The 26,620-nt window shown below is 31.3% G+C and overlaps 1 protein-coding gene across 9 annotated transcripts in view; it reads left to right on the top strand.

Annotated features, from left to right (window-relative positions):
• Positions 1-26,620, top strand: part of LOC134714272 (ATP-dependent RNA helicase glh-2-like) — a 50,909-nt gene that overhangs the window by 1,926 nt on the left and 22,363 nt on the right. For 2 of the 9 annotated variants that reach the window (XM_063575512.1, XM_063575545.1), the window contains exons 2-17: positions 808-1,090; positions 1,212-1,267; positions 2,968-3,223; positions 4,514-4,569; positions 5,882-6,191; positions 6,393-6,448; positions 8,682-9,024; positions 9,250-9,305; positions 13,953-14,262; positions 14,485-14,540; positions 17,139-17,448; positions 19,960-20,015; positions 20,893-21,070; positions 22,959-23,078; positions 23,290-23,371; positions 24,137-24,237. In XM_063575512.1, coding sequence (XP_063431582.1) covers positions 808-1,090; positions 1,212-1,267; positions 2,968-3,223; positions 4,514-4,569; positions 5,882-6,191; positions 6,393-6,448; positions 8,682-9,024; positions 9,250-9,305; positions 13,953-14,262; positions 14,485-14,540; positions 17,139-17,448; positions 19,960-20,015; positions 20,893-21,070; positions 22,959-23,078; positions 23,290-23,371; positions 24,137-24,237 — 2,629 coding nt within the window. The remainder of the gene's footprint in view (positions 1-807; positions 1,091-1,211; positions 1,268-2,967; positions 3,224-4,513; positions 4,570-5,881; positions 6,192-6,392; positions 6,449-8,681; positions 9,025-9,249; positions 9,306-13,952; positions 14,263-14,484; positions 14,541-17,138; positions 17,449-19,959; positions 20,016-20,892; positions 21,071-22,958; positions 23,079-23,289; positions 23,372-24,136; positions 24,238-26,620) is intronic. The other 7 variants (XM_063575526.1, XM_063575520.1, XM_063575532.1 and 4 more) reach the window with 7 other exon arrangements.

Below are 26,620 nucleotides of genomic sequence, written 5' to 3' on the forward strand. Positions count from 1 at the left end.
ATATATATTAACCTTGTACAATAACACAATTTTTTGTTGACAACTTTTCAAGTTACTTAATGCTTTGTTCTCAGATGGTTATTTCAGAAATACATACACAGGGGGTCAGGAGGCACTGAAATGAAATGCTGTTTAATGATATTCTAGTAGGATGTGTTTTACTGTGAAACTACTTTTGTTCGTGGTACAGGGGTACCATGGATTTTCGTTATTGGTTTCAACCATGAATTTCAAATTCCCAATGAAATGTGAACTATAATTCTAAGAAAATTTTGAAAATCCAGAAATTTAATACCCACATGACCCACAAATCATTGCAAATTGAAGTACTTTCACAGTATTTGCTAAATCAGCAGAAATTAATGTGCAAAATGTGACCTGTCCTGAACCTAATTTATTTATTTCTGGAATAGCTTTATCATGTTTAATTATTCAGTTATACATTGTATGTTACTTACTTATATTGTTTATAAGTTTTAAATACAAACAAAAACTTTTTTTTTAATATCATGAAAAGGATAAAAGATTTAATATGTTAAATGCATTGTTTCTAATATATTAATATTTTTCATTAATATGCATTTTAAAGAAAAAACTGTTATGTCATTTTCACATGTCTAACATTGCCTAACAACAGCTTTCTTTGTGACCATATTTTTTAAAAATTAATTTTCTACATGGATATTTATTTAGATGAATTAAATAAAAGAAATAAAAGGATAAGAACAAATATTATCATGATTTTAGAATAACAAGATGTTATCACATGTAAACATGTAAAAAAAATCTTTTTTTTCGTTTTTACAGCCCAGAATGAATACTGACACTACTTGGATGGGAAAGTCTAGAGGAAGAGGATTTTCTTCCAATGCTGATCAAGACAACAATTGGAGAAATAAAGACACAAATACAAACTCTTTCAGTGGTAGAGGAGGCGGGAATGGCTTTGGTAGAGGAGATAATTCAAACAGAGGTTTTGGTAGTAGTAATGATAGTGGACAGAGGTCATTTGGCCAAAATGAAGATCAAAATGGACAGGGTGATTCTTCTACTTTACGTGTAGATTCATCAAAGATTGGAAGAGTTATTGGTAAATAGAATTCTAAAGGAATGTTTTCTTTAATCAAATTTCAATTGTAAAAGTTGTTGGAAGCCTTAATTTCCTTAAATAAACTTCTTTTCCTTGAAGGTAAATCTTTTTTCTCTTACAGGTAAAGGTGGATCAAAGATCAGAGAATTACAGGATGAAACTGGAGCTACAATTAATGTAAGTTTACATACTGAAATAAATGTAAGTTTACATGTTAATACTGAAATCATCATTGGCAAGCTGAGACTACATTTAAAATATAAACACTGACCTAACATTAGATACTGTAGAGAGTTATTTGGTTTTTTCATCTTCAACTTCTTACTGTGTCCTTTCAAATTTTCAACACTTTGCATAGTGATTGAACACATGTTGAAGATGTGCTTTAGTAAGGTCAGTTTGATTATTTTTTTGTCGTTTGATACATCTGTAACAAAATAAACTCATCATAGATTAGATACCAGGATTAAATTTTGTATTTAAGCAATTCGTCTACAAAAGGCTCAACAGTGACAATCAAATGCAAAAAAGTTATAAAGGCCAAATAAAGTACAAAGTTGAAGAGCATTGTCAGAGCACCAAAATTCCTATAAGTTTTACCAAATACAGCTAAGGTAATCGATTCCTGAGATAGAAAAGCCTTAGTATGCAGTTTCCTTCCATGATTATGAGAGAGGTCAACCTTACACATGTACAAATCTTGCCATTATGAGTTTTCTGGCTATTTAAAGTGCTATGTCTTAAAAAAATCTTTTTTTATTACTGTCATTATCCAACCACCTTTGAGGTATTTAAATACCTATTGCCTGACCAGTATAAAAAATTGTCAACACAATTTGTGGATTTAAATTGTACAATAGGTATTGTGAGAGCTCATCAACAGGTGGTCATTTAACTACCCAGTAAAAAAATCTTCACTATTCCTAAAAGGTAAAATTTAAATGACTGATAGCTAGCTTGCTTTCCCAATGTATCATGACCAATGTCCCGAATAGACTATTCTATTTAGATATGGGACATTTTAAGCCATTTCTTTTTGTGTCTCTAAATAGTCAAGATGGAAATTTCAATCAGTGGATTTAGTTTATAAAAAAAGTAGTTATATGTTTGCTTCATGGTGATTTTAATGTGGGATGTATTCTAAGTTTCTGATTCCTAATATGGAGTTAAAGTGTTTGTGAAATGGATTTTTTTTGGATAGCCCATCTAATTATGAATAATTCTACAAGATGCATTATGTGTGGCTTGGTGTTTTCTAATGGGATATATTTTCATGTTATATTACTATTCCTGAAATGGAATAATAGTGATGCTAAGTTCCATTCAATATTCAGGATCTACTTCAATTGGAATTACTGTTAAAAATCTATTTTCAATATATCAAAAAAATATACAAATGGCTTAGTGAATAGAAATTTCAGTGCTTTATTCTTCATTATGAAAATGGGATTTACCAGCAATGATTTATTTGTGATTGTAAGCAAAATAAATAAATTTACAATGAATATCTTTATAAGAAAGAACAAATTGTGTATTAAACATGTTAAATGTAAAATGTCCCATACCTAAATAGAATAGTCTGACATGAGGAAAGCAAGCTAGCTACATGTATCATTCATTTAAATTAGCTGTGTCAAAAACAAACCAGGTAAATCTACAGGTAGTTAAATGACCACCTGTTGATAATAGCTCTCACAATACCTGTTGTACAGTTTAAATGGACAAATTGTATTGACAATTTTTTAAACTGGTCAGGCAATAGGTAATTTACTACCACAAAGCTTATTGGATAGGCACAGTAAAAAAAATAATAATGGAGTAATTTTGTATCAAGAGGGAAAAGTAAAATATTTTTGATCCGTGGTCTTTCATTGTAGATAAGCAAAGAAGATGATGGTAGTGGTCAAAAGGAAATACAGTTAGAGGGGTCACCTGATGCTGTAGCAAAGGCCAAAGAAATGATCAGTGAACTGACACAAGATGATGGTGGGGGTTTTGGACGGAGAGAAGATTCAAACAGAGGCTTTGGAGGAAGAGACAATTCAAATAGAGGTTTTGGTAGAAGTAATGATAGCGGACAAAGTGATTCTTCCACTTTACGTGTAGATTCATCTAAGATTGGAAGAGTTATTGGTAAATAGACATTGGCATTCATACCACATCTTCTTATATCTATGAAAATAAAAACAATCCTTATTCTAATGGTTTTATTTGTAACCATAATTTTCTTTTCTTTATAAGTAGATAAATACTTATTGATATATTAACCCTTAGACTGCTACGCAAGACCATTGTCGTTACAATAAAGCAGTCTGCTACTGCTATGCCCGACTATAGTAATTTTCCGTAACTCGTTTGTTTACACAGTTACCATGGAATGGGCGGTGTCAATATTCATAAGATTGCGTCAGTTTCGACTTGTATGGATTCTGATTGGTTAAAAATCTGCGTTCTTTCGAGTGTCTTGTCTTTAAATCAGGTATAAGCGATTAAACAGAAAGTGAAAATTTTTGATGAAAAAAGTGACAAAATGGCGGATTTTATTTTGAGAAATGGCCAACACGTTCAGAAGTATTTCAATGATAACGATATAACAGCAACGGCCGACTAAAAGGATTTGGACGAGAACAGAAGATATAATAGATGGAAGTAGAAACATTCTATCAAAACTGCATACAGAAGTTTTTTAAAGCGAGAACCACAGGGATTCCCAGACCTTGTTCCAAAATTATGGATGACATGAAACAGGATTTGCGATGTTTATCATTTCACCTTTCAAATGTGAATCAATATTGACTGATGCAAAGATTGTCAAGATTATTTATTGATGAAATTTATAACTATGAACTTGTCGTATAAATATATTTGTTCATGGAAGTACAATTCGGCGCAGGGAAAGTCAGAGTAAAATACCGGAAAATATTTGCATAAAAAAGGCCTTTGGTCTGAGAAGAATTTTTTTTTTTATAATCACAATGGAACTAGTCCTTTAAAGAGATTTTAAGCTATAATATTGGTTTAATTCTGAAGTCATGGATACTTTAACATTGATGGATTTGTTAATGAAAAATGAAAAAAATAAGTTTACCTTTGTTTATCTCTATTTGCACCTGTACAGGTCATTGCAGGTAAAAATTACCAGAGACTCGCACAAAAATAAAATAAATAAAAAATACAGAATCCAACAATACTTTTTTATGTGACTTTTATTGATGAATATTCAATATTTACAAAGATACAGCAATGGTAAGTGAACATGTTTATTTCATCAGTGATTAAAATTTTATTCAGCAATACACAAAAGTACAATAGAAATGAATGCAGCAGTCTAAGGGTTAATAGAACCTTGTTTTGGAATGAAAATATTCTTGGTAGCCTGAAATAAACGTTATTCCATTGAAGTTCATCTTTTTTCTCTTACAGGTAAAGGTGGCTCAAAGATCAGAGAATTACAGGATGAAACTGGAGCTACAATCAATGTAAGTTTACATGTTAATTCTGAAATCATCATTGACCAGCTGAGACTACACTTAAAATAAAGACTGACCCACTGAAGGTATTTTATTGGCATTTTATTTTTAACATGTTGAAAGTAAGTAGAAAACTATCAGCTTATTGATATTATAGAAAACTGGACTGTGAAACAACTTGGCCAGAATGATCAACCTAACATGAATCATTTACTTAAATATTTGTGTTTTTGTCCTACCAACAATCCAACATGGCAGCCTTAATCATACATAGAAGATTGGGATAAAATTTTAAAAATGTGAAATTCTCCAAGCTGTTTTAAATGACCGATTTTAATTTACAAATGCAGAAGATATGCAAGTTCTTTTTATAGCCCCGCAACGAAGCTGCAAATTTTTGCTGAAATTACAGGCTCTAGACTTTGATTAATTGTTGAAAATAACAGTTATCCGCTGTTTTTTTCTAAACGCCTTCAGATATTGGGCTGATTTTTGGTATGTGAGTTAACCATTATGAGTTACAGATCAAGTTTAAGTTTCGTTTTGCTTGGCTAATTTTTGCTGAAATTAAGGGCTATGGACTTTAATAAATTGTTGAAAATCACAGTTAAACAGACTTTTTTTTTTAAATGCTTTCAGATATTGGGGTGATTTTTGGTTTGTGAGTTACTTGTGATGAGTTACAGATCAAGTTTAAAATTCATTTCACTCTGCTAATTTTTGCTAAAATTAAAGGGTTTACAACTTTCAAATTGTTCAAAATCACAGTTATACACACTTTTTTGAGCTGATTTATGATATCTGACACTTCCATCATGTTTGTGTCCACATGTGTTATAGCAATTGCAGATTTTTCATCTTTTTGAGACGGGGCCATTCGTGTTGATTTGACACATCTAGTTTTGACTAATTTGATATTTTCTTTCTGGTTTCAGAACTAACAAGTCTTTATTGCCATTTATGCAGTAAAGAATGTATGGTTTGTTTCAACTTCAACCTAAACAGTTTTTAAAACATTGCACCGACTGTTTAGATTGGTCAGTTTAATTAACTGCTTTCTCAAGTTTCCCCAAGTGTGGAACTCTTTGTCATTGAATGTTACAGAAGGTACCTAGTATGAAACATGTGTAACTTATAGTTTTCTTCCATCATAATTTACAAATTGCATCCTTGTTTTTTTGGTGAGTACAAAGAGGGGTTAAACTTACACATGTTCAAATTGGCCATAATGATTTATCTGGCTTCAGTGCTAAAGCTGTAAAAGTTTTTTTTATTAAAAAAAAAAAGGCAAAAGATTTTGATCAATGGTCTTACATTATAGATAAGTAAAGATGATGATGGTAGTGGTCAAAAGGAAATACAGTTAGAGGGGTCACCTGATGCTGTAGCTAAGGCCAAAGAAATGATCAATGAGTTGACACAAGATGACGGTGGGGGATTTGGTCGGAGAGAAGATTCTAACAGAGGCTTTGGAGGAAGAGAAGATTCAAACAGAGGTTTTGGTAGTGGCGGAGGAGGTTTTGGTAGTGGAGGTGGTTCAAACGGAGGAGGTTTTGGTAGAAGTAATGATAGTGGACAAAGTGATTCTTCCACAATACGTGTAGATTCATCTAAGATTGGAAGAGTTATTGGTAAATATACATTGGCATTCATACCACATCTTCCTATATCTATGAAAATAAATACAATTGATATTCGTAACCATAATTTATTTTTTCTTGAAAAGTAGATAAATACTCGTTGACAATTAATATTTCCTTCTTTTTGAATGAAAAATTCTTGGTAGGCTTAAATAAACCTCATTCCCTTAAAGTTCTATTTCTGTTTAACAGGAAAAGGTGGATCAAAGATCAGGGAATTGCAGGATGAAACTGGAGCTCAAATCAATGTAAGTTTACAGACTGAAATCAAGGTAAATTTACATACTGAAATCAATGTAAGTTTACATGTTAATACTGAAATCAATGGTAAGCTTACATGTTAATACTGAAATCATCATTGACGAGTTTAGACTTCACTTTAAATAGAAACACTGACCCACTGAAGGTATTTTATTTGCATGTGTAATTGAAACATTGAAAGTTACTAGAAAATAATCAGCTTTTAATCCTTTTAGAAAATTTCAACAATAAAACATTTTAGGGCTGCTCCATTAAAACATACATGGTACCTAGATGTATATAGGTATACAGATGCCTCCTGTTACGAAGTTACTGTCAGTCACATGTCCAATGTCCTTGACCTCATTTACATGGTTCAGTGACTGCTTGAAAAAAAAGTTAGGATTTTTTGTAATGTCAAATACTCTCTTATTATAAGAATAAGGATAACTATATTTGGTATGTGCGTACCTTGCAAGGTCCTCATGCCTGTTAGACAGTTTTCACTTGACCTCAACCTTATTTCATGGATCAGTGAACAAGGTTAAGTTTTGGTGGTCAAGTCCATATCTCAGATACTATAAGCAATAGGTCTGGAAGCACTGTAAGGTGTACATGTCCAACTGGCAGGTGTCATTTGACCTTGAACTCATTTTCATGGTTCAGTGGATATAGTTAAGTTTTTGTGTTTTGGTCTGTTATTCTTATACCATATATGCAATAGGTCTACTATATTTGGTGAATGGAATGATTGTAAGGTGTACATGTCTAGCTGACAGGTGTCATCTGACCTTGACCTCATTTTCATGGTTCAGTGGTCAAAGTTTAGTTTTCAAGTTTTGGTCTATTTCGAATACTATATGCAGTAGATCAACTATATTTAGTGTATGGAAATATTTTATGATCTATATGTCAGTCGTGCAAGTTTTATTTGACCTTGACTTCATTTTCAAGGTTCATTGCTAAGTGTTAAGTACTTGTGTTTTGGTCTGTTTTTCTTAATTTTTAAGCAATAGGTCAACTGTATTTGTTGAAGGGAAGAATTGTTAGCTGTACACGTCTGCCTGGCATGCTTCATCTGACCTTGACCTCATTTTTATGGTTCATTGATCAATGTTGAGTTTATGTGACATTTGTAATAAAGCTTTATATTTAGGACTATCAACATAATATCAATGATTAGTAAAGAAGGCGAGACATTTCAACGTGTGCACTCTTGTTTAAGAGGTTGCATTTCGGTTTTAAAATTTTTGATGGGATAAACACAAAATGCAAATTTTTGAGATTTTCATTTGGTTAAAATATATAGCAAACTTTCAAAAAATATTTTTCTTTGTGTTCGCCTCGTCAGAAATCAAAATGAGCATGAATAATATCATGGCCAAATATACAATAAAACTTTAAACATTTCTTCATCTTATAGTATTTATTTGATATAAATCAGGCATGTAGTTAATTGGTAATATTTTTTTGTAAAATATTGATATTAGTTGAAATGATTAGACATTTTTTAAGATGCAAATCACTTATGTCCAACTACTGTAGAACTTGCAGGTTTTTTTTGTCGTTAAATGCTGTAGAGAGTTATTTTGTTGTTTCATCTTCAACTCCCAACTGTTTCCTTAGAACATTTAAAAACTGTCAAGTGATTGTACACAGGCTAAAGATGTGCACTGTTTAGAAAGGTCAGTTTGATTAATATTGTTCTCAGGTTTATTTAGTTAGTGTGGAAGTTTTGGGTATTGAATTTACATGTATAAGTTTGAAACATGTGTAACTAACAGTTTCCTACATGATTATGGGGTCCTCAGTGGCCGAATGGTTGAAGTACTTACTACTTTAATCACTACCATGTCAACACTGAGGTTGAGAGTTCTAACCCAGCTCCTGTGGGTGCACTAGAATCCAATCTTGATTATGTAGGATTGTCAGTTTTCCTTTCAAAGGTCAAGTTTTTCTCCAGACACTCCAGCTTCCTACACCAATAAAAAACTGGCCACAAGGAAAACAGCCAAAAAGTGCTGCTTAAAAGAGCCTTTAACACATAGAAAATCATCTAATTGATTCTTCCATGATTATGAGGGAGATAAACCATACACATGTTCAAAGTTTGTCGTAATGAGTCATCTGGATTCAGTGCTTTAACTTTAAGAACTCTTTTTATTCAAAAGAAAAAAAGGGCACCATGTATGTATTGAGAAAAATAAAAAAATATTTTTGATTTGTGGTCATTCTTTACAGATAAGTAAAGATGATGATGGTAGTGGTCAAAAGGAAATACAGTTAGAAGGGTCACCTGATGCTGTAGCAAAGGCCAAAGAAATGATCAATGAACTGACACAAGATGACGGTGGGGGTTTTGGACGGAGAGAAGATTCAAACAGAGGCTTTGGAGGAAGAGAAGATTCAAACAGAGGTTTTGGTAGTGGTGGAGGAGGTTTTGGTAGTGGAGGTGGTTCAAACGGAGGAGGTTTTGGTAGTGGGGGTGGTTCAAACGGAGGAGGCTTTGGTAGAAGTAATGATAGGGGACCAAGTGATTCTTCCACTATACGTGTAGATTCATCTAAGATTGGAAGAGTTATTGGTAAATAGACATTGGCGTTCATACCACATCTTCCTATATCTATGAAAATAAATACAATCCTTATTCTAAAGGGTTTATTTGTAACCATAATTTAGTTTTTCTTATAAGGATGTAGATTAATACTAATTGACATATTAATATTACCTTGTTTTTAATGGTAAAAGTTCTTGGTAGCCTGAAATAAACTTCATTTAATTAAAGTTCTTTTTTTTCTTTCTTTAACAGGAAAAGGTGGATCAAAGATCAGAGAATTACAGGATGAAACTGGAGCTCAAATCAATGTAAGTTTACATACTGAAATCAAGGTCAATTTACATACTGAAATCAAGGTAAATTTAAATACTGAAATCAACGTAAGCTTACATGTTAATACTGAAATCATCATTGATGAGCTTATACTTACAATATCTTACCATATCATTAATGTCCCGAAACACATTTTAATATGCACCCTCCATGCCATATAGCACCGTCCCTAGGTGCCTCTTGCAGTTCAGCTAGATATATTTAGACTACTCGCAGTATTCTTTTTTGTTACTTTCCAGAGGTGTGCCTGAGACAAAGGTTTTATATATATACTAATATGTGATAACTGTTGTTTCTTATTTGTGTTTGTAACTTGTGTTGTTTATTATATTTGTAAAAGAATATTATATTACAATGATATTATATTATGCTCCTTGTGAGCCCATATTATGGAAATAAAGCATCTTCTTCTTCTTCTTCTTCTTCTATACTTCACTTAAAATAGAAACCCACTGAAGGGATTTTATTTGCATGTTTAATTGAAACATTGAAAGTTACCAGAAAATAATCAGCTTTTAAACCTTTTAGAAAATTTCAACAATAAAAAGGTTAGGGCTGCTCCATTTAAACATACATGGTACCTAGGCACTTTCAAACAAAGTGACCACTCATAGAAGCAATTTTAGAGTCCTGCATATATTTAAAGCCCATTAAACAAAATATTTTGCACCCACCAATAGTGGCAAATTTAATTTGCCTTCCCTGGGTTCCATGAATGTTTTAATGGAACAGCCCTTGGGCAAAATTCTAAACCTTACCTGAATCATTTACTTAAAATGCTTACAACAAACCAACATGGCAGCCTTTGTTATAAAAAGAAGATTGGGATAAAAGTAATAAAATATGAAATTGTTCAAACTTTTAACAACTGATTTTTGGAAAGATTAGAACTTGTTCTAAATCTTTACTTAGGCACCACCCTCCCTAACAACAGGACAGGTTAGCTACTGTTACTAAATGTATTCACACTAAAATATAGTTCCCTATGGTTCTCATGTATGTGCACATAATACACATATAAACTGAAAAAAACTGGGTATATTATTGGAGCAGTTCATTCAAGAATGTATGTCATTAAGGTGTGTTGATGTGCAGGCTTTTTTAAAAACATTTTGATTAGGTAAGTAGGTATTGATTCAACTAGTATGATTGACAACTGTCATTATCACTAAACAATCAGAGACAATGTGGACCTTTAATTACCATGCCCCACCTCCTAAACGGCCAATCAAATTGACCACATTACCTATCAACCTCAGTCTTACATAATTGTACAGGACACTTCGATATGCATCTAATTCTTAATACACAAGTATTTGACCTCATAATTGAATACACAAATGTGTATATTAGATGTTTGATATTTATAAGGATGATAGATTTATTTATTGCCAATTACTTTTGATCTACATTACATAAAGTGATTCTGTAAATTATATCTGAAAGATAAATGATTAATGGATTAACAAGATCTTAAAAAAATGAAATATGAATATAAATATGAATATATAAAAGGTATTCAAGTATGGCCTATAATTTACTTGATAAATTTCCAATAATCATCTGCATGTAATTAATCAACAATTTAGATAAGTTCACTTTTTTATCAAGGAATTGGCTTGAAACAGTTTAAAAAATTTAAAACTTTTAATTATAACAAACCATTGTTTATTAGTTTATTTCCCATCAACCATTATGTCTATTTTAGTCATTTAAATTCTTATTAGAAGTAAATATATATTTTTGCAATCAAGAGAGAATCCACATTTCAATAAAATAAGTTTTTTAATTGGTTACCTTGAAAAATAAAAGTTTGAAAAGGCCCGTGTTGAAAAATACTTTAAAAGTTGATCAAAAGTCACTCTAAAACTTTTAATATTCAATGCCATATAACCTGTGTTTCAACTTACAAAATGCCCCAAAACAATTTTTTTTTATTATTTTTGTTGGCACTTTAAAGCTTTTAGCTGTTGGTCTAAATTTATGTCTTACAAGGATAGTTGGTAACATTTACTAGAAGAATTTTTGCATTATTTTGTTTTTTTGAAACATGTTCAGAACTGGCAACATAATTTTGATTAGATATAAACTGCAGTTTAAATAAAATTGTGCAAATTTAGAGACCCATATTATTTGACTTGAGCTCATTTTATCCTTATACTGGAAAAGCAAGTTTCCTTCTAAAGACCTGCTGTAAATGCAATTTTCAGCAATAGCGCTTTATAAATGTTCATTTTTCCCCACCATACCTTAATACGAAATAATTCAAACTTCTGTTCTAATCTTTCCATGAGTGATATCCATCACTTTGATTATTTGAAAATGTAGAAAATATGAACTCTTAATTTGGACAGATTTGATGTTTGTTTTCTGGTTTTCTAACTGTACAGTCAATGGACAAAAGTGAGTTCCCACTCAAAAATGTCCTATCATTTCAACTAAGATTGATATTTTTCAAAAACAGATACCATAAGATGTAGAAATGTCTAAAGTTTTATTGTTTATTTGGTCATAATTTTTGTTGAGCCTGCAACTTTTGTTGCATAAAGCTCAACATAGGGATAGTGATCTGGCGGTGGCTACAGAGGCGGCAACGGTGTTAGCTAACTTCATAAAAGCTTTATATTTAAGAAGGTGGAAGACCTGGATGCTTCATACTTTGTATACAGATGCCTTCTGTTACGAAGTTTATGTCAGTCACATGTCCAATGTCATTGACCTCATTTTCATGGTTCAGTGACTAGTTGAAAAAAAAGTTAGGATTTTTTGTAATGTTAAATTCTCTCTTATTATAAGTAATAGGATAACTATATTTGTTATGTGGGTACCTTGCAAGATCCTCATGCCTGTCAGACAGTTTTCACTTGACCTCAACCTTATTTCATGGATCAGTGAACAAGGTTAAGTTTTGGTGGTTAAGTCCATATCTCAGATACTATAAGCAATAGCTTCAGTATATTCAGTGTATGGAACACTGTAAGGAACACTGTAAGGTATACATGTCCAACTGACAGGTGTCATCAGACCTTGACCTCATTTTCATGGTTCAGTGGATATAGTTAAGTTTTTGTGTTTTGGTCTGTTATTCTTATAACATATATGCAATAGGTCTACTATATTTGGTGTATGGAATGATTGTAAGGTGTACATGTCTAGCTGACAGGTGTCATCTGACCTTGACCACATTTTCATGGTTCAGTAGTCAAAGTTAAGTTTTTAAGTTTTGGTCTTTTTATCTAAATCACTTTTGTCCAACGACTGTAGAACTTGCAGGTTTTTTTTTGTCGTTAAATGCTGTAGAGAGTTATTTGGTTGTTTCATCTTTTACTCCCAACTGTTTCCTTAGAACATTTAAAAACTGTCAAGTGATTGTACACAGGCTAAAGATGTGCACTGTTTAGAAAGGTCAGTTTGATTAATATTGTTCTCAGATTTTCACTAGTGTGGAAGTTATGGGTATTGAAGTTACATGTATTAGTTTGAAACGATCTTCCCTAGCCAAGGGTTACGATCCACTCCCGCTCTCTTCACCCTTGGCAGATTGAGCCAATATTTGTGATAACAATGTTGCGCCATCTATTGGCAGATAAAAATCACGCCAATTCCAAATACATGATTCTTGACCAATGGTAGCACTTGAACTCTTTACTTTGGAGGTAAAAATACAGTAGCGTCTAGATTCTACACACTTGGTAAAGCCGGAAATGAAACATACGTCAACATTCATGCATTTGTGCATGCAACATACACAGGAACTTCTATTTTTTTATTAAAAACATTCAAGTTTTCACTAAATATAGTTGTATGTTTAGGGATGTAAAGACTTGTTGCACAAAAAACACGTGGCAATTGTTTACAAACACTTTCTACATTTACACATGATCATGTTATAGGCGCATTTTGATTGGATGCAGCGAGTTTTGACTGCAACCAATAAAAATCCTTACCTTGTGTCTCCGAAATTTTATCTCAATCCGCCAAGGGTGAAGAGAGCGGGAGTAGATCGTAACCCTTGGCTATGAAGATGGTTTGAAACATGTGTAACTAACAGTTTCCTACATGATTATGGGGTCCTCGGTGGCCGAATGGTTGAAGTACTTACTACTTTAATCACTACCATGTCAACACTGAGGTTGAGAGTTCTAACCCAGCTCCTGTGGGTGCACTAGAATCCAATCTTGATTATGTAGGATTGTCAGTTTTCCTTTCAAGGTCAAGATTTTCTCCAGACACTCCAGCTTCCTACACCAATAATAAACTGGCCGCCAGGAAAATAGCCAAAAGGTGCTGCTTAAAAGAGGCTATAACACATTGAAAATCATCTAATTGATTCTGGCGTGATTATGAGGGAGATAAACAATACACATGTTCAAAGTTTGAGGTAATGAGTTATCTGGCTTCAGTGCTTTAGCTTTAAGAAGAAAAAAAAGGCACCATGTATGTATTGAGAAATTTTTTAAATATTTTTAATTTTTTTTATTTCTTTATAGATTTTTCAAATTTTGCCGTAATGAGTTATCTACAACTTTAAAAACTTTCTTTTTATTCAAAAGATAAAAAGGGCACCATTTATGTATTGAGAAAAAGTTAAAATATTTTTGATTTGTGGTCATTCTTTATAGATAAGTAAAGATGATGATGGTAGTGGTCAAAAGGAAATACAGTTAGAGGGGTCACCTGATGCTGTAGCAAAGGCCAAAGAAATGATCAATGAGTTGACACAAGATGACGGTGGGGGTTTTGGACGGAGAGAAGATTCAAACAGAGGCTTTGGAGGAAGAGAAGATTCAAACAGAGGCTTTGGTAGTGGAGGAGGAGGTTTTGGTAGTGGGGGTGGTTCAAACGGAGGAGGCTTTGGTAGAAGTAATGATAGCGGACCAAGTGATTCTTCCACTATACGTGTAGATTCATCTAAGATTGGAAGAGTTATTGGTAAATAGACATTGGCATTCATACCACATCTTCCTATATCTATGAAAATAAATATAATCTTTATACTAAAGGGTTTATTTGTAACCATAATTTAGTTTTTCTTATAAGGATGTAGATTAATACTAATTGACATATTAATATTACCTTGTTTTTAATGGTAAAAGTTCTTGGTAGCCTGAAATAAACTTCATTTTATTAAAGTTTTATTTTTTTCTTTAACAGGAAAAGGTGGATCAAAGATCAGAGAATTACAGGATGAAACTGGAGCTCAAATCAATGTAAGTTTACATACTGAAATCAAGGTAAATTTACATACTGAAATTAATGTAAGTTTACATATTGAAATTAATGTAAGTTTACATATTGAAATTAATGTAAGTTTACATATTGAAATTAATGTAAGTTTACATATTGAAATTAATGTAAGTTTACTTATTGAAATTAATGTAAGTTTACATACTGAAATCAATGTAAGTTTACATACTGAAATTAATGTAAGTTTACATATTGAAATTAATGTAAGTTTACATATTGAAATTAATGTAAGTTTACATATTGAAATTAATGTAAGTTTACATACTGAAATTAATGTAAGTTTACATACTGAAATCAATGTAAGTTTACATATTCAAATTAATGTAAGTTTACATACTGAAATCAATGTAAGTTTACATATTCAAATTAATGTAAGTTTACATACTGAAATCAATGTAAGTTTACATACTGAAATCAATGTAAGTTTACATATTCAAATTAATGTAAGTTTACATACTGAAATCAATGTAAGTTTACATACTGAAATCAATGTAAGTTTACATATTCAAATTAATGTAAGTTTACATACTGAAATCAATGTAAGTTTACATACTGAAATCAATGTAAGTTTACATATTCAAATTAATGTAAGTTTACATACTGAAATCAATGTAAGTTTACATACTGAAATCAATGTAAGTTTACATACTGAAATCAATGTAAGTTTACATATTGAAATCAATGTAAGTTTACATACTGAAATCAATGTAAGTTTACATATTCAAATTAATGTAAGTTTACATACTGAAATTAATGTAAGTTTACATACTGAAATCAATGTAAGTTTACATACTGAAATCAATGTAAGTTTACATACTGAAATCAATGTAAGTTTACATATTGAAATCAATGTAAGTTTACATATTGAAATTAATGTAAGTTTACATATTGAAACTAATGTAAGTTAACATATTGAAATTAATGTAAGTTTACATGTAAATACCAAAATCATCATTGACGAGATGAGACTACACTAATAAGAACACTCACCCTCTGAAGGTATTTTATTTGCATGTTTATTTTAAACGTTGAAAGTTAGCAGAAAATCATAAGCTTTTTAAATACATTTTAGAAATTTTTTAAAGGAGTAGGTCCGGTTCGGTCTGTTTTCGGCCTCAATTTTCAAGTTCATTTAACGAAAGATTTTAGACACTTTTTAAACACTTAAGTGTCTATATCAATTGATTCAATTACTTTATGGGAAAGATTTCAAGCGATTACGTCATTAAAAACGCTCCGATTCAAGCTTAAATATGAAAAATCTATCTAATATGCCAAAAATTGTCACTTTTCAGATGGTTTTTGTCAAAAATGAAAGTGGCCGCATCCGTGTTCATCCTCAACCTTTATATATATTAAGTATTATCATCAAATACCACTTTCATTTCAATATTATGGATGAACACAAATGCGGCCACTTTCATTTAAGACGGAAACCGTCTAAAATTTAACTAAAATGATCAAATTGTGACGATTTCAATAACTAAGCACAACTTAATGATGCTTGTTCTCGATATATGTGCATTGCATTGTCAAAAACTGTCCATATTAATGTAGCAGAAGCATTCTTTTTTCAATAAACATCTTAACGATTACATATTCATAATTTTCTAAAACTGCTATATTTTGGTGCCAAAAAGGGGTCTTACTGAACCTTCTCCTTTAAAATGGCTTTAATAGCCTGCAGTCGGTTGTACGAACATGTCATTAGCCTAATGTGTCATTAAGTCTTCATTAGCCTAATGCATATAAGGGCTTAATGAAGACTTATTTCACATTAGGTTAATGACACGTTTGTACAACCGGCTTCAGAATGCTAAACCTTTCCTGAATTATTCACTTAAATGTTTACAACAAACCAACATGGCAGCCTTTGTTTTAAAAAGAAGATTGAGGTAAAATTAATAAAATGTGAAATTGTTCAAGATTTTGATTGCTGGTTTTTCTTTAAAAATGTAGAGATATGCACCTCACATTTAGGACAGGTTTGATATTGTTTTCTGGTTTTCTAACTGTAGAACTTGCATGTTCTTTTTTTGTCATTAAATGCTATTTGTTTGTTTCATCATCAACGCCCAACGTTTCCTTTGAACATTTTAAAACTGCACAGTGATTGAACACATGTTGAAGATGTGCTTTAGTAAGGTCAGTTTTATTCATACGTTTCTCAGGTTTTACCAAGTGTGCAAGTTTTTGCTATTGAATATGTTAGTTTTATAGTTTGTAACATCTGTTGCTAACAGTTTTCGGTGTTGGTGCACTTGACTCCAATCTTAATTGACTAGGATTGTCAGTTTTCCTATCGAAGATCATGATTTTCTCCAGGCACTCCAACACACAAAATAGCACAAAAGAGCTGCTTAAAAGAGGCTTTAAAACATAGAAAATCAAAGGATTCTTCCATGATAATGAGGGAGATAAATAATACACATTTTCAAATTTTGCCGTAATGAGTTATCTACAACTTTAAAAACTTTCTTTTTATTCAAAAGATAAAAAGGGCACCATTTATGTATTGAGAAAAAGTTAAAATATTTTTGATTTGTGGTCATTCTTTATAGATAAGTAAAGATGATGATGGTAGTGGTCAAAAGGAAATACAGTTAGAAGGGTCACCTGATGCTGTAGCAAAGGCCAAAGAAATGATCAATGAACTGACCCAAGATGATGGTGGGGGTTTTGGACGAAGAGAAGATTCAAACAGAGGCTTTGGAGGAAGAGAAGATTCAAACAGAGGTTTTGGTAGTGGCGGAGGAGGTTTTGGTAGTGGGGGTGGTTCAAACGGAGGAGGTTTTGGTAGAAGTAATGATAGCGGACAGAGTGATTCTTCAACTATACGCATAGATTCATCTATGATTGGAAGAGTTATTGGTAAATAGAATTGAAAATCAATACAATCTTTGTTCTTATAGTTTTTTTTGTAACCATAAAAAAGATATTCTGTAAAAATAGACAACGCCAGGATTTTTTAATTTGTTGGTTTATGGATCTGCCAACCCTAATATCTGATTTGCAGAATAAAAATAGAGCATACATTTCATGCGTTTTTATTCCCGCCAACCCTCACAAATACATTATCTCTGAAATATAAATAAAACATTTCTTTATTATGAAATTAAATGCTTTAAACATAAACAGAACTGAGAACACATATTTTGTTGGGAAAAAAAATTAATAATCTGTATGTTAACGTATCTAAAAATAGGCAAATCAATCAAAACTAACCTTGAAATGTCTATGCAAATAATTTTGCAGAGTGAAAGCTGTGTTTAAATCCCATAACAATATGTTTGTTTCCCTTTCTTTCATAATTCCCTTTAGATATATTATCTCAATCATAGAATTTAATGACTCACTCCAAATGTGAAAGACATCAAGTTAAAGATGCTAATGCAGTGTAAAGCAAACAATCAATCAATAACCAAGTTAAAGTAATAGATATTCACAATCAATTTGAAATTGTTCTTGTTTCATAGAAATTAAAAATATGAAGTACATCCATTTGGATTTTTTTTGGCCTATTTTGGTAAATTCTTATTTGCATTTTGTATTTGTAATTTTTCATGCTTGAGGATCGTTAGAAGACAATGATTCTTGAAATTTGATGAAAAGCAACATAGATCTGTTTTTTCTTGTTCGTGAAATGACTATTTAATTTTGTCTTTGTCTGTTGACATATCCCCCTTTTCAGAAATTGTATGACATTGGCATGCATCTATCTTTTATGTTTATAACAGCTAAGGGCTGTTCCAAAAAAAATCTTTGGAAAAGGGGGGTGGGGGTAGCACTTTTTAGCTCACCTGGCCCAAAGGGCCAAGTGAGCTTTTCCCATCACTTTGCGTCCGTCTTCTGTCGTCCGGCGTCGTTAACTTTTACAAAAATCTTCTCCTCTGAAACTACTGGGCCAAATTAAACCAAACTTGGCCACAATCATCATTGGGGTATCTAGTTTAAAAAATGTGTGGCGTGACCCGGCTAACCAACCAAGATGGCCACCATGGCTATAAATAGAACATAGGGGTAAAATGCATAACTCATAACTCAAAAACCGAAGCATTTAGAGCAAATCTGACACAGGGGTAAAATTGTTTATCAGGTCAAGATCTATCTGCCCTGTAATTTTCAGATGATTCTGACAACCCGTTGTTGGGTTGCTGCCCCTGAATTGGTAATTTTAAGGAAATTTTGCTGTTTTTGGTTATTATCTTGAATATTATTATAGATAGAGATAAACTGTAAATAGCAATAATGTTCAGCAAATTAAGATTAACAAAAAAGTCAACATGACTTAAAATGGTCAGTTGACCCCTTTAGGAGTTATTGCCCTTTATAGCCAATTTTTAACCATTTTCGTAAATCTTTGTAATTTTTTACAAAAATCTTCTCCTCTGAAACTACTGGGCTAAATCAATACAAGCTTGGCAACAATCATCATGTAGGTATCTAGTTAAAAAAAGTGTCTGGTGACCCGGCCAACCAAACAAGATGACCACCACAGCTAAAAATAGAACATGATGGTAAATATGCAGTTTTTGGCTAATTACTCAAAAACCAAAGCATTTAGAGCAAATCTGACACGAGGTAAAATTGTTTATCAGGTCAAAATTCTATCCGCCCTGAAATTTCCAGATGAATTGGACAACCAGTTGTTGGTTTGCTGCCCCTGAATTGGAAATTCTAAGGAAATTTTGCTGTTTTTGGTTATTATCTTGAATGTCATTATAGATAGGGATAAACTGTAAACAGCAATAATGTTCAGCAAAGTAAGATTTACAAAGAAGTCAACTTGACCAAAATGGTCAATTGACCCCTTTAGGAGTTATTGCCCTTTATAGTCAATTTTTAACATTTTCATAAAATTTGTAAATTTTAACCAATATTTCCACTGAAACTACTGGGCCAAGTTCATTATAGATAGAGATAATTGTAAGCAGCAAGAATGTTAGTAAAGTAAGATGTACAAACACATCACCATCACCATAACACAATTTTGTCATGAATCCATCTGCTTCCTTTGTTTAATATTCACATAGACCAAGGTGAGCAACACAGACTCTTTAGAGCCTCTAGTTATTTGACCCTACCATGCATACATTTTAAATTGGATATTTCATTTAAATGATCAAGCAATCTTTCTTAAATCCCCCATAACCCATCAAATTTTATTAAAAGTGCCTTCCTTCATCCCAAACAATAAATTTTGGAACAACCCTACATTATCATGTTTATCATTTAAAAATCGGTAACAACAAAATTAAAAAAATATCCTGGCCTAATTACTCATTCGTATATTAATATGTGTATTACCTTGTTTTAGAATGTAAAGATTCTTGATATTCCTTAAATAAACTTCATTCCCTTAATGTTTTTTTTCTCTTACAGGTAAAGGTGGCTCAAAGATCAGAGAATTACAGGATGAAACTGGAGCTACAATCAATGTAAGTTTACATACTGAAATTAATGTAAGTTTACATACTGAAATTAATGTAAGTTTACATACTGAAATTAATGTAAGTTTACATATTGAAATTAATGTAAGTTTATATATTGAAATTAATGTAAGTTTACATACTGAAATTAATGTAAGTTTACATATTGAAATTAATGTAAGTTTACATATTGAAATTAATGTAAGTTTACATACTGAAATTAATGTAAGTTTACATACTGAAATTAATGTAAGTTTACATGTATATACTGAAATGATAATTGACTGAGCTGAGACTACACTTAGTTTAAAATTTTGAAAGTTAGCAGAAAATAATCAGCTTTTTAACATTTTAGAAAACTTTTAAGTTTGAAACAGCTTGGTTAGAATGCTAAACCTTACCTGAGATATTGATTTAAATCTTTACAACAAACCAACATGGCAGCCTCTGTTTTAAAAAGAAGATTGGGGATAAAATTCTCTAACTTTAGTTTGCCTCAGACAAATGTTATCAAACTTATACACAATACTTATTATCACTTAAAAACAGATCAAGTTTAAATCTTGAGGGCTTCATTTTAACCTTTTACAAATGAAAAAATTGCAAATTTCATTAGCTTCTGTTCTATAACTTTAGTTTGCCTCAACTAAATGTTTAGAAACTTATACAGTGCTTATCATCACAAAATACAGATCAAAATTTGAATTTTGGTGGTGTCAATTTAATGAATTACTTATAATTTGCCAACCAAAATAGCTGTGTGTTATATGTCAATTCCTCTTCTAGAGGACTGGATCGCTTCTATTTTTATTGCTAAGTAAAAAAAGAATTATTTATGTATCAAGAGAGAAACGTACAAGTTTTTTGATCTGGACATTCTTTATAGATCAGTAAAGACGATGATGGTAGCGGTGAAAAGGAAATACAGTTAGAGGGGTCACCTGATGCTGTAGCAAAGGCCAAAGAAATGATCAATGAGCTGACACAAGACGATAGAGGTCCACCAAGGTCATTTGGTGGAGGCAGAGGAGGTGGTTTTGGAGGTGGTGGTGGCAGGGGAGGAGGTAAGCATTATAATGCAGACAGATGCTTTTGATCAGTTATTTTGTAGCAAATATTTCTGGTTTATTCAGGACAAGATGGTTTTGGAAGCCTTTTGGATACTTACTTGTAGTTTGGCAATATTTAATTATATAACCTGATGCATGATTTTTATCTAGGATGCAAGTTTTCGTGTTTTATTGTTCATTGAAGGACGTACACAATATTTTAAATAAGTAAGGTAAAAAAAAAACTCTTTATTAAAAATTGACAATTCTATCACATTTAGTTTATTTTTATCATACATGTAATCAGATAAGATGTAATTATCAAAATTAGTCTGACACTTGCAGGTGATACCGGCAAATAAGGATTTTGTAAATTGTACACTTTTCAGGACCTTTAGGCCAAAACATTTCTTGGTTGATTAAGGGTCTTTAATAAATACCCACACTCAGCTTGCCAAAATTATGTAAGTTGCACTATGCTTCAAGGAATATTATCACTATTTATTAAGTTTTACCCTTGTTAGTCTGTATGTCTGTCTGTCCGTACATTCCGAAACTGGTCCATTCTCTAATTTTAGTTTGCCTCAACCAAATATTATGAAACTTAAACACGATGCTCATTACCTCAAAGAATTTTGGTGGCATCACTTTTACCGTTCTAGAGTTATGCCCCTTTAATAAATAAAAATTTGATGATTTTTTTTTTTTTTCCGTTCTCTGTCGGAACCAAATGTTATGAAACATATACACAATGCTTATTACCACAAAACTCAGATCCAAGTACAAATTTTACCATTTGAAAGTTGTGTCCCTTAATAACATTCTAAGCAAGCAGGACCATTATCTATGTCATTCCCCTTTATTCATGACATGAAAGTAGAAGCTTTATTTCTAGCTAGCGATTAAGGTCGCAATATGCGAGACATAGGTTTTACAATCAAGCGATGGCCACAACTTAATTTATTTGTTCAAAGTTTTATATTGCGAAGGTGGAAGACCTTTATACTTTGTGTGCAGATAACTTATGTTTTAAAGTTTTAATCTGTCATATGTCAATTGTCCTTGACCTCAATTTCACAGTTCAGGGATTAAAAAAAAAAAATTTGTTTGTTAAGTGAAATATTCATTTATTATTAGAAATAGCCTAATAGGATAATTTTATTTGGTAAGTGGTGTTCTTTCAATGCAATGTTTACATTTCAGTCAGGTAGGGTTCACCTAACCTCAACCTTATTCCATGGATCAGTCAATTAATGGTCAATTTCTTATCTCAGATATTATAAGCAATAGGTCAACTATCTTTGGTGTATGGAATGATTGTATGGTTTACATGTCCAACTCACAGGTTTCATCTGACCTTGACAATGCTTGACCTTAATATCTTGGTTCTTAAGAGAATGTTAAGTTTTTGTGGTTTGATCTATTTCTGATATACCATAAGCAATATATATTTGGTGTATGGAATAATTGTCAGGTGTACATGTCTGTCAGACAGGTTCCATCTTACCTTGACCTCATTTTCAGCATTCATTGGATTATTTTGTTATACCCAATATATCGAACAAATTTATGATTGATTGTTTGTTTTTGTTTAACACCACTATCAGCATTTTTGGCTAAATTGTTGAAGTCAGGTTGGTTTTTTTGCCAAGGAAACAGGATTACTGACCCTCAGTAGGAAAACTAACAATTATTCAAATCAGGTTAGTGATGAATGCTAGTGCATGGTTACTTCTGTCAACCTCTGTGTTAACTGGCTCATGATACAGTTGTTTAACTACCTTTTCTACTCTGCCACTAGATCCCCTCATTAGTTTGCTCATGCCAATTAAGATTGTTTAATGATACTGTTATACATGTTATAAGAATCAGGTTGAAAATATGAAAATAATATTTGTTTTAGGATTTGGAGGAGGTGGATTTGGTAGCAACTCTTCAACATCTAACACAGAGGCAGCACCTATGGTTAACTGGGGTATAATCAGGGCCAATAAAGAAATCAATGAAAAGAAAAAATGGGAAGGTACTTTTACACTCATGTCATGTGTTTTTTGTCTCTACTAAAACACAAATATTTTTTAAAATTTCTTATCTTCTGGGATAAACTAAAGACTTTTTGCATAAATCATGTTTTGAATTATTAGTGACGTCAGCTACAAGTTTAACCTTTCAATAGCCAATGCAACTTCACATCCAAGCTTTACTGTACTTATTTTATTTCCAATACATTTCAGGTCTACCTCCAATTGAGAAAAACTTTTACATAGAAAGTCAATCAGTAAAAAATATGTATCCTGATGAAGTGAATGAATTTAGGTAAATATATTCTCTAGCATGATAAGGTTGTCACATGTATAGACATACATTCTGGCTAACTGCTTTACTATCAAGAATAAGATAAATTACCTCAGGATTTTGATTGCATTTTTGCGAACTTAGGGTGCAGAAATCCTCATATTAGCCTATATGTCAGGCGTTGATATATCTTTCCTTCTTGAATGTTATGTTTCAGGGTTAATATATGAAAATTGTTCGTTCATCAATTCTATATCAAATCTTCAAACAATACCATTAATCTTTCATCATTATGTTTCAACTTAATTGTGTAAAAGCTACCATAATTTTGTCGATAAATATTTGATTGCAAGGTAGAGAGGGTCCAGTTTATCTTTTGTGTAAATGCTTGAAGTTTTATAAACAAATATTTCATTCACCATTTACCAGAAAGAAGCAAGATGGATTTCACTAGCCTAATCCAGCTCTTGGAAATTTGAAACATAATTTTATGCTTTACACAATAATAAAATTGAAATAAGTTGGAATTTGGAAAGTTAATAATTTTTTAAATTGAGTAAAAGCTAGGTTTGATTGAAAATTTCCTGATTTCTTCAAAATTGCATCACAATTTAAGTATATTATGTATGAATTAGAAGCAGAGCCCTCTGTGGTGGCAAGATCACTATCCACTAATTTTACATATTTTCTGGTAAAATGTTACAAAAAATATCTGATACTGATGTCATAACAGTTTTAAGGATTTCATCATTGATTCTTAATTTAATGAAATAAACTTTATTACAGAAAAAGCAATAACAATATAACAGTAACAGACTTGTGTACTGAAGGAAGCAGAAATATACCCAATCCTTGTAGAACATTTGAAGAAGCTTTTGAGCATTATCGTAAGTTCACAAAAACTTTATTAAGTATTGTTTTCCTTATTATATTCATACATTTATGACTGAATCAGAAATCAGAATCAGAATCGTAAAAAAAATTACATCATTGATTCAACACACCTTATGGCTATTTAAAATCTGAGCTGGTTAAAAGAGAATCTGTGCCATTTGGAACTATTGACGTCATAAAACAATCACTTTTCCATTGTGGCGTCAGATATTTTGTATAATGACGTCAAATATTATTGGAACCTTTATGAAGTCCAGTGATGGGCAGACAAATGGCAGTTAGGTGTATTATAAAACACTAACTTTTATTATATATGTATTCAATAGGAATTTGGAAATTAAATAGAATTGATTTACATTTCATGATTTTGTCATGTCCTGACACCTTTAATAGCTAAATAAGCTGTATGGGTTTTGCTTAATGTTGAAAACTGTTCGATGACCTATTTAAGCTAATATGTTTATCATTTAGTATTAAGGTTGTCTCATAGGCATTCATTCTGCAGCTTCATTTTATATTTTATTGTTTTAGAGATTATAAATTACTTACTTTATTAGTTAATTATATATATATTACCATCGGCTTATGATATTACTTCCTTAATAAATCTGGAAACTATATGTATGTAGATATTTGAAGGTGAGAAATGTCAAATTTGTTTAAAAAAAAACTTTTATTTCATGCATTTCCCCAAAAGGAAACCTTTTCATAAATAAGAAGATTTTATCATTGAAATAAAAGTTATCTTAACAAATAGTATTCAGAATAATTCACAATTGTATCTTCCCAATCATTCCTAGATCTAGTTGATTGCAATTAGATCAAAGTGAAACTGATAAGAAAGGTGTAAATTTCAACAGGTGTTTTCTGTATTTACAACACTACCTCATGTCATCAATTTGTGATAAATAAACACCTTGGGTAGTAGTCTTACAGTTTAATTGTTTTTCATGTCTCCAATAAATTTCTTACTATTGTTACAACTGTCTGTCAATTTAAGTTTGTACTGATTGGTATTTCTTTGTTTTCTTGTTTCATTCAATGTTTGAGTTGTATCTTGTTAAAAAGTTATGTAAACATCGTTAGTTAGAATTAAATATACAAATGTAGATTAATTTGATCATGTAGCAAAACATTGAGTGAAATCTTTCCCTCAGCCTCTTCATTTTAGGCCTACATTTTTTGGCACATATAAATTTAAGAAATTAAAAAAATGAGTACAAAATGTCTTGTTAAACTTGATAAATCAGTAATTTGGAGATTATTCAGAACAGGTGAAAATATTTATCTTATTCAAGATAGAAAATGGAAATAAAGCTGAAGGTGCAGGATACTGTAAATATTGTGTTGCAATGAAATGAATTTAGTGTTTTTAATTTTAAAAAAGAAACATACAGGATTTATAAATTTTAAATTAGGTTAATGCATCCATAACAAAATGTCCACAAATTTAAATGTCTCATGTGGCAATTCTATTGCTTCCAAGAAGATAATAAATAGTCTTTGGTTGAAAATCTTAGTACCTTTAAAACTAATCTTTAACACAATTATTACTCTTTGACAGAAGCTTTTTCTGTCTCAAATATATATTGTTTTCCTGTTCTCTTTGTACTGATAAATATACTTCAAGCTGCATATAATTCAGAGAAGGATTTAGTTTGTTGTACATCAGTTTCTTCTTAACCTTATGGACTGTTTGAAAAAGGTTTCTTCAAGATTGTGCAAAAAAAATAAAAATAAAAATATTTATCTGATAAATTGACTTATTTTTGTCCATCAACATATATACTCTTGTACACTTGCAGGCATAAAATATGGTTACAAGGATCCCTTTTAAAATGGTTTAATCTCTTGATCGGAATTATATTAGAATAACTATTAAAGAATCTTCGTTTTGTTTTAAATTATTGATATCAAGTCTAAATTTGTTGCAAATTGCTGAGCTGCTTATAGAAATCAACATTTTATTATTGTATTGAATGTTTTACAACACTTATGTTGTTTGCACTGATGCACTGTATACAAGAATATTTTTAAATCTCTTGTTTTTCCTTTTTTGGTAAAAATTACTCCACAGTTGTATCAACCTTTCCTGCAAGGATATAAACTGATACAAATTTGATTGATAAATGTCAGTTATATGACAGAACGAGTTTTCTAAATAAACAAAGAAAAACTGGATTTGAAGAAAATTGAATGTTCTCAAAGTTTGACACAGCTACATAGATTGTTTATCTAATGTTCCTGAAACAATTAACCAGGGATATGTTACATAAAATGTTAAGAGTTAAACATTTTTAAATTTGCATGAACTCTAATGATATATGTAATATGAGTTGAGCAACAAAGCTTAACATGTTCTTGTCATCATAGTGA

This window comes from Mytilus trossulus, chromosome 1, assembly GCF_036588685.1.
Source record: "Mytilus trossulus isolate FHL-02 chromosome 1, PNRI_Mtr1.1.1.hap1, whole genome shotgun sequence".
Lineage (NCBI taxonomy): Eukaryota > Metazoa > Mollusca > Bivalvia > Mytilida > Mytilidae > Mytilus > Mytilus trossulus.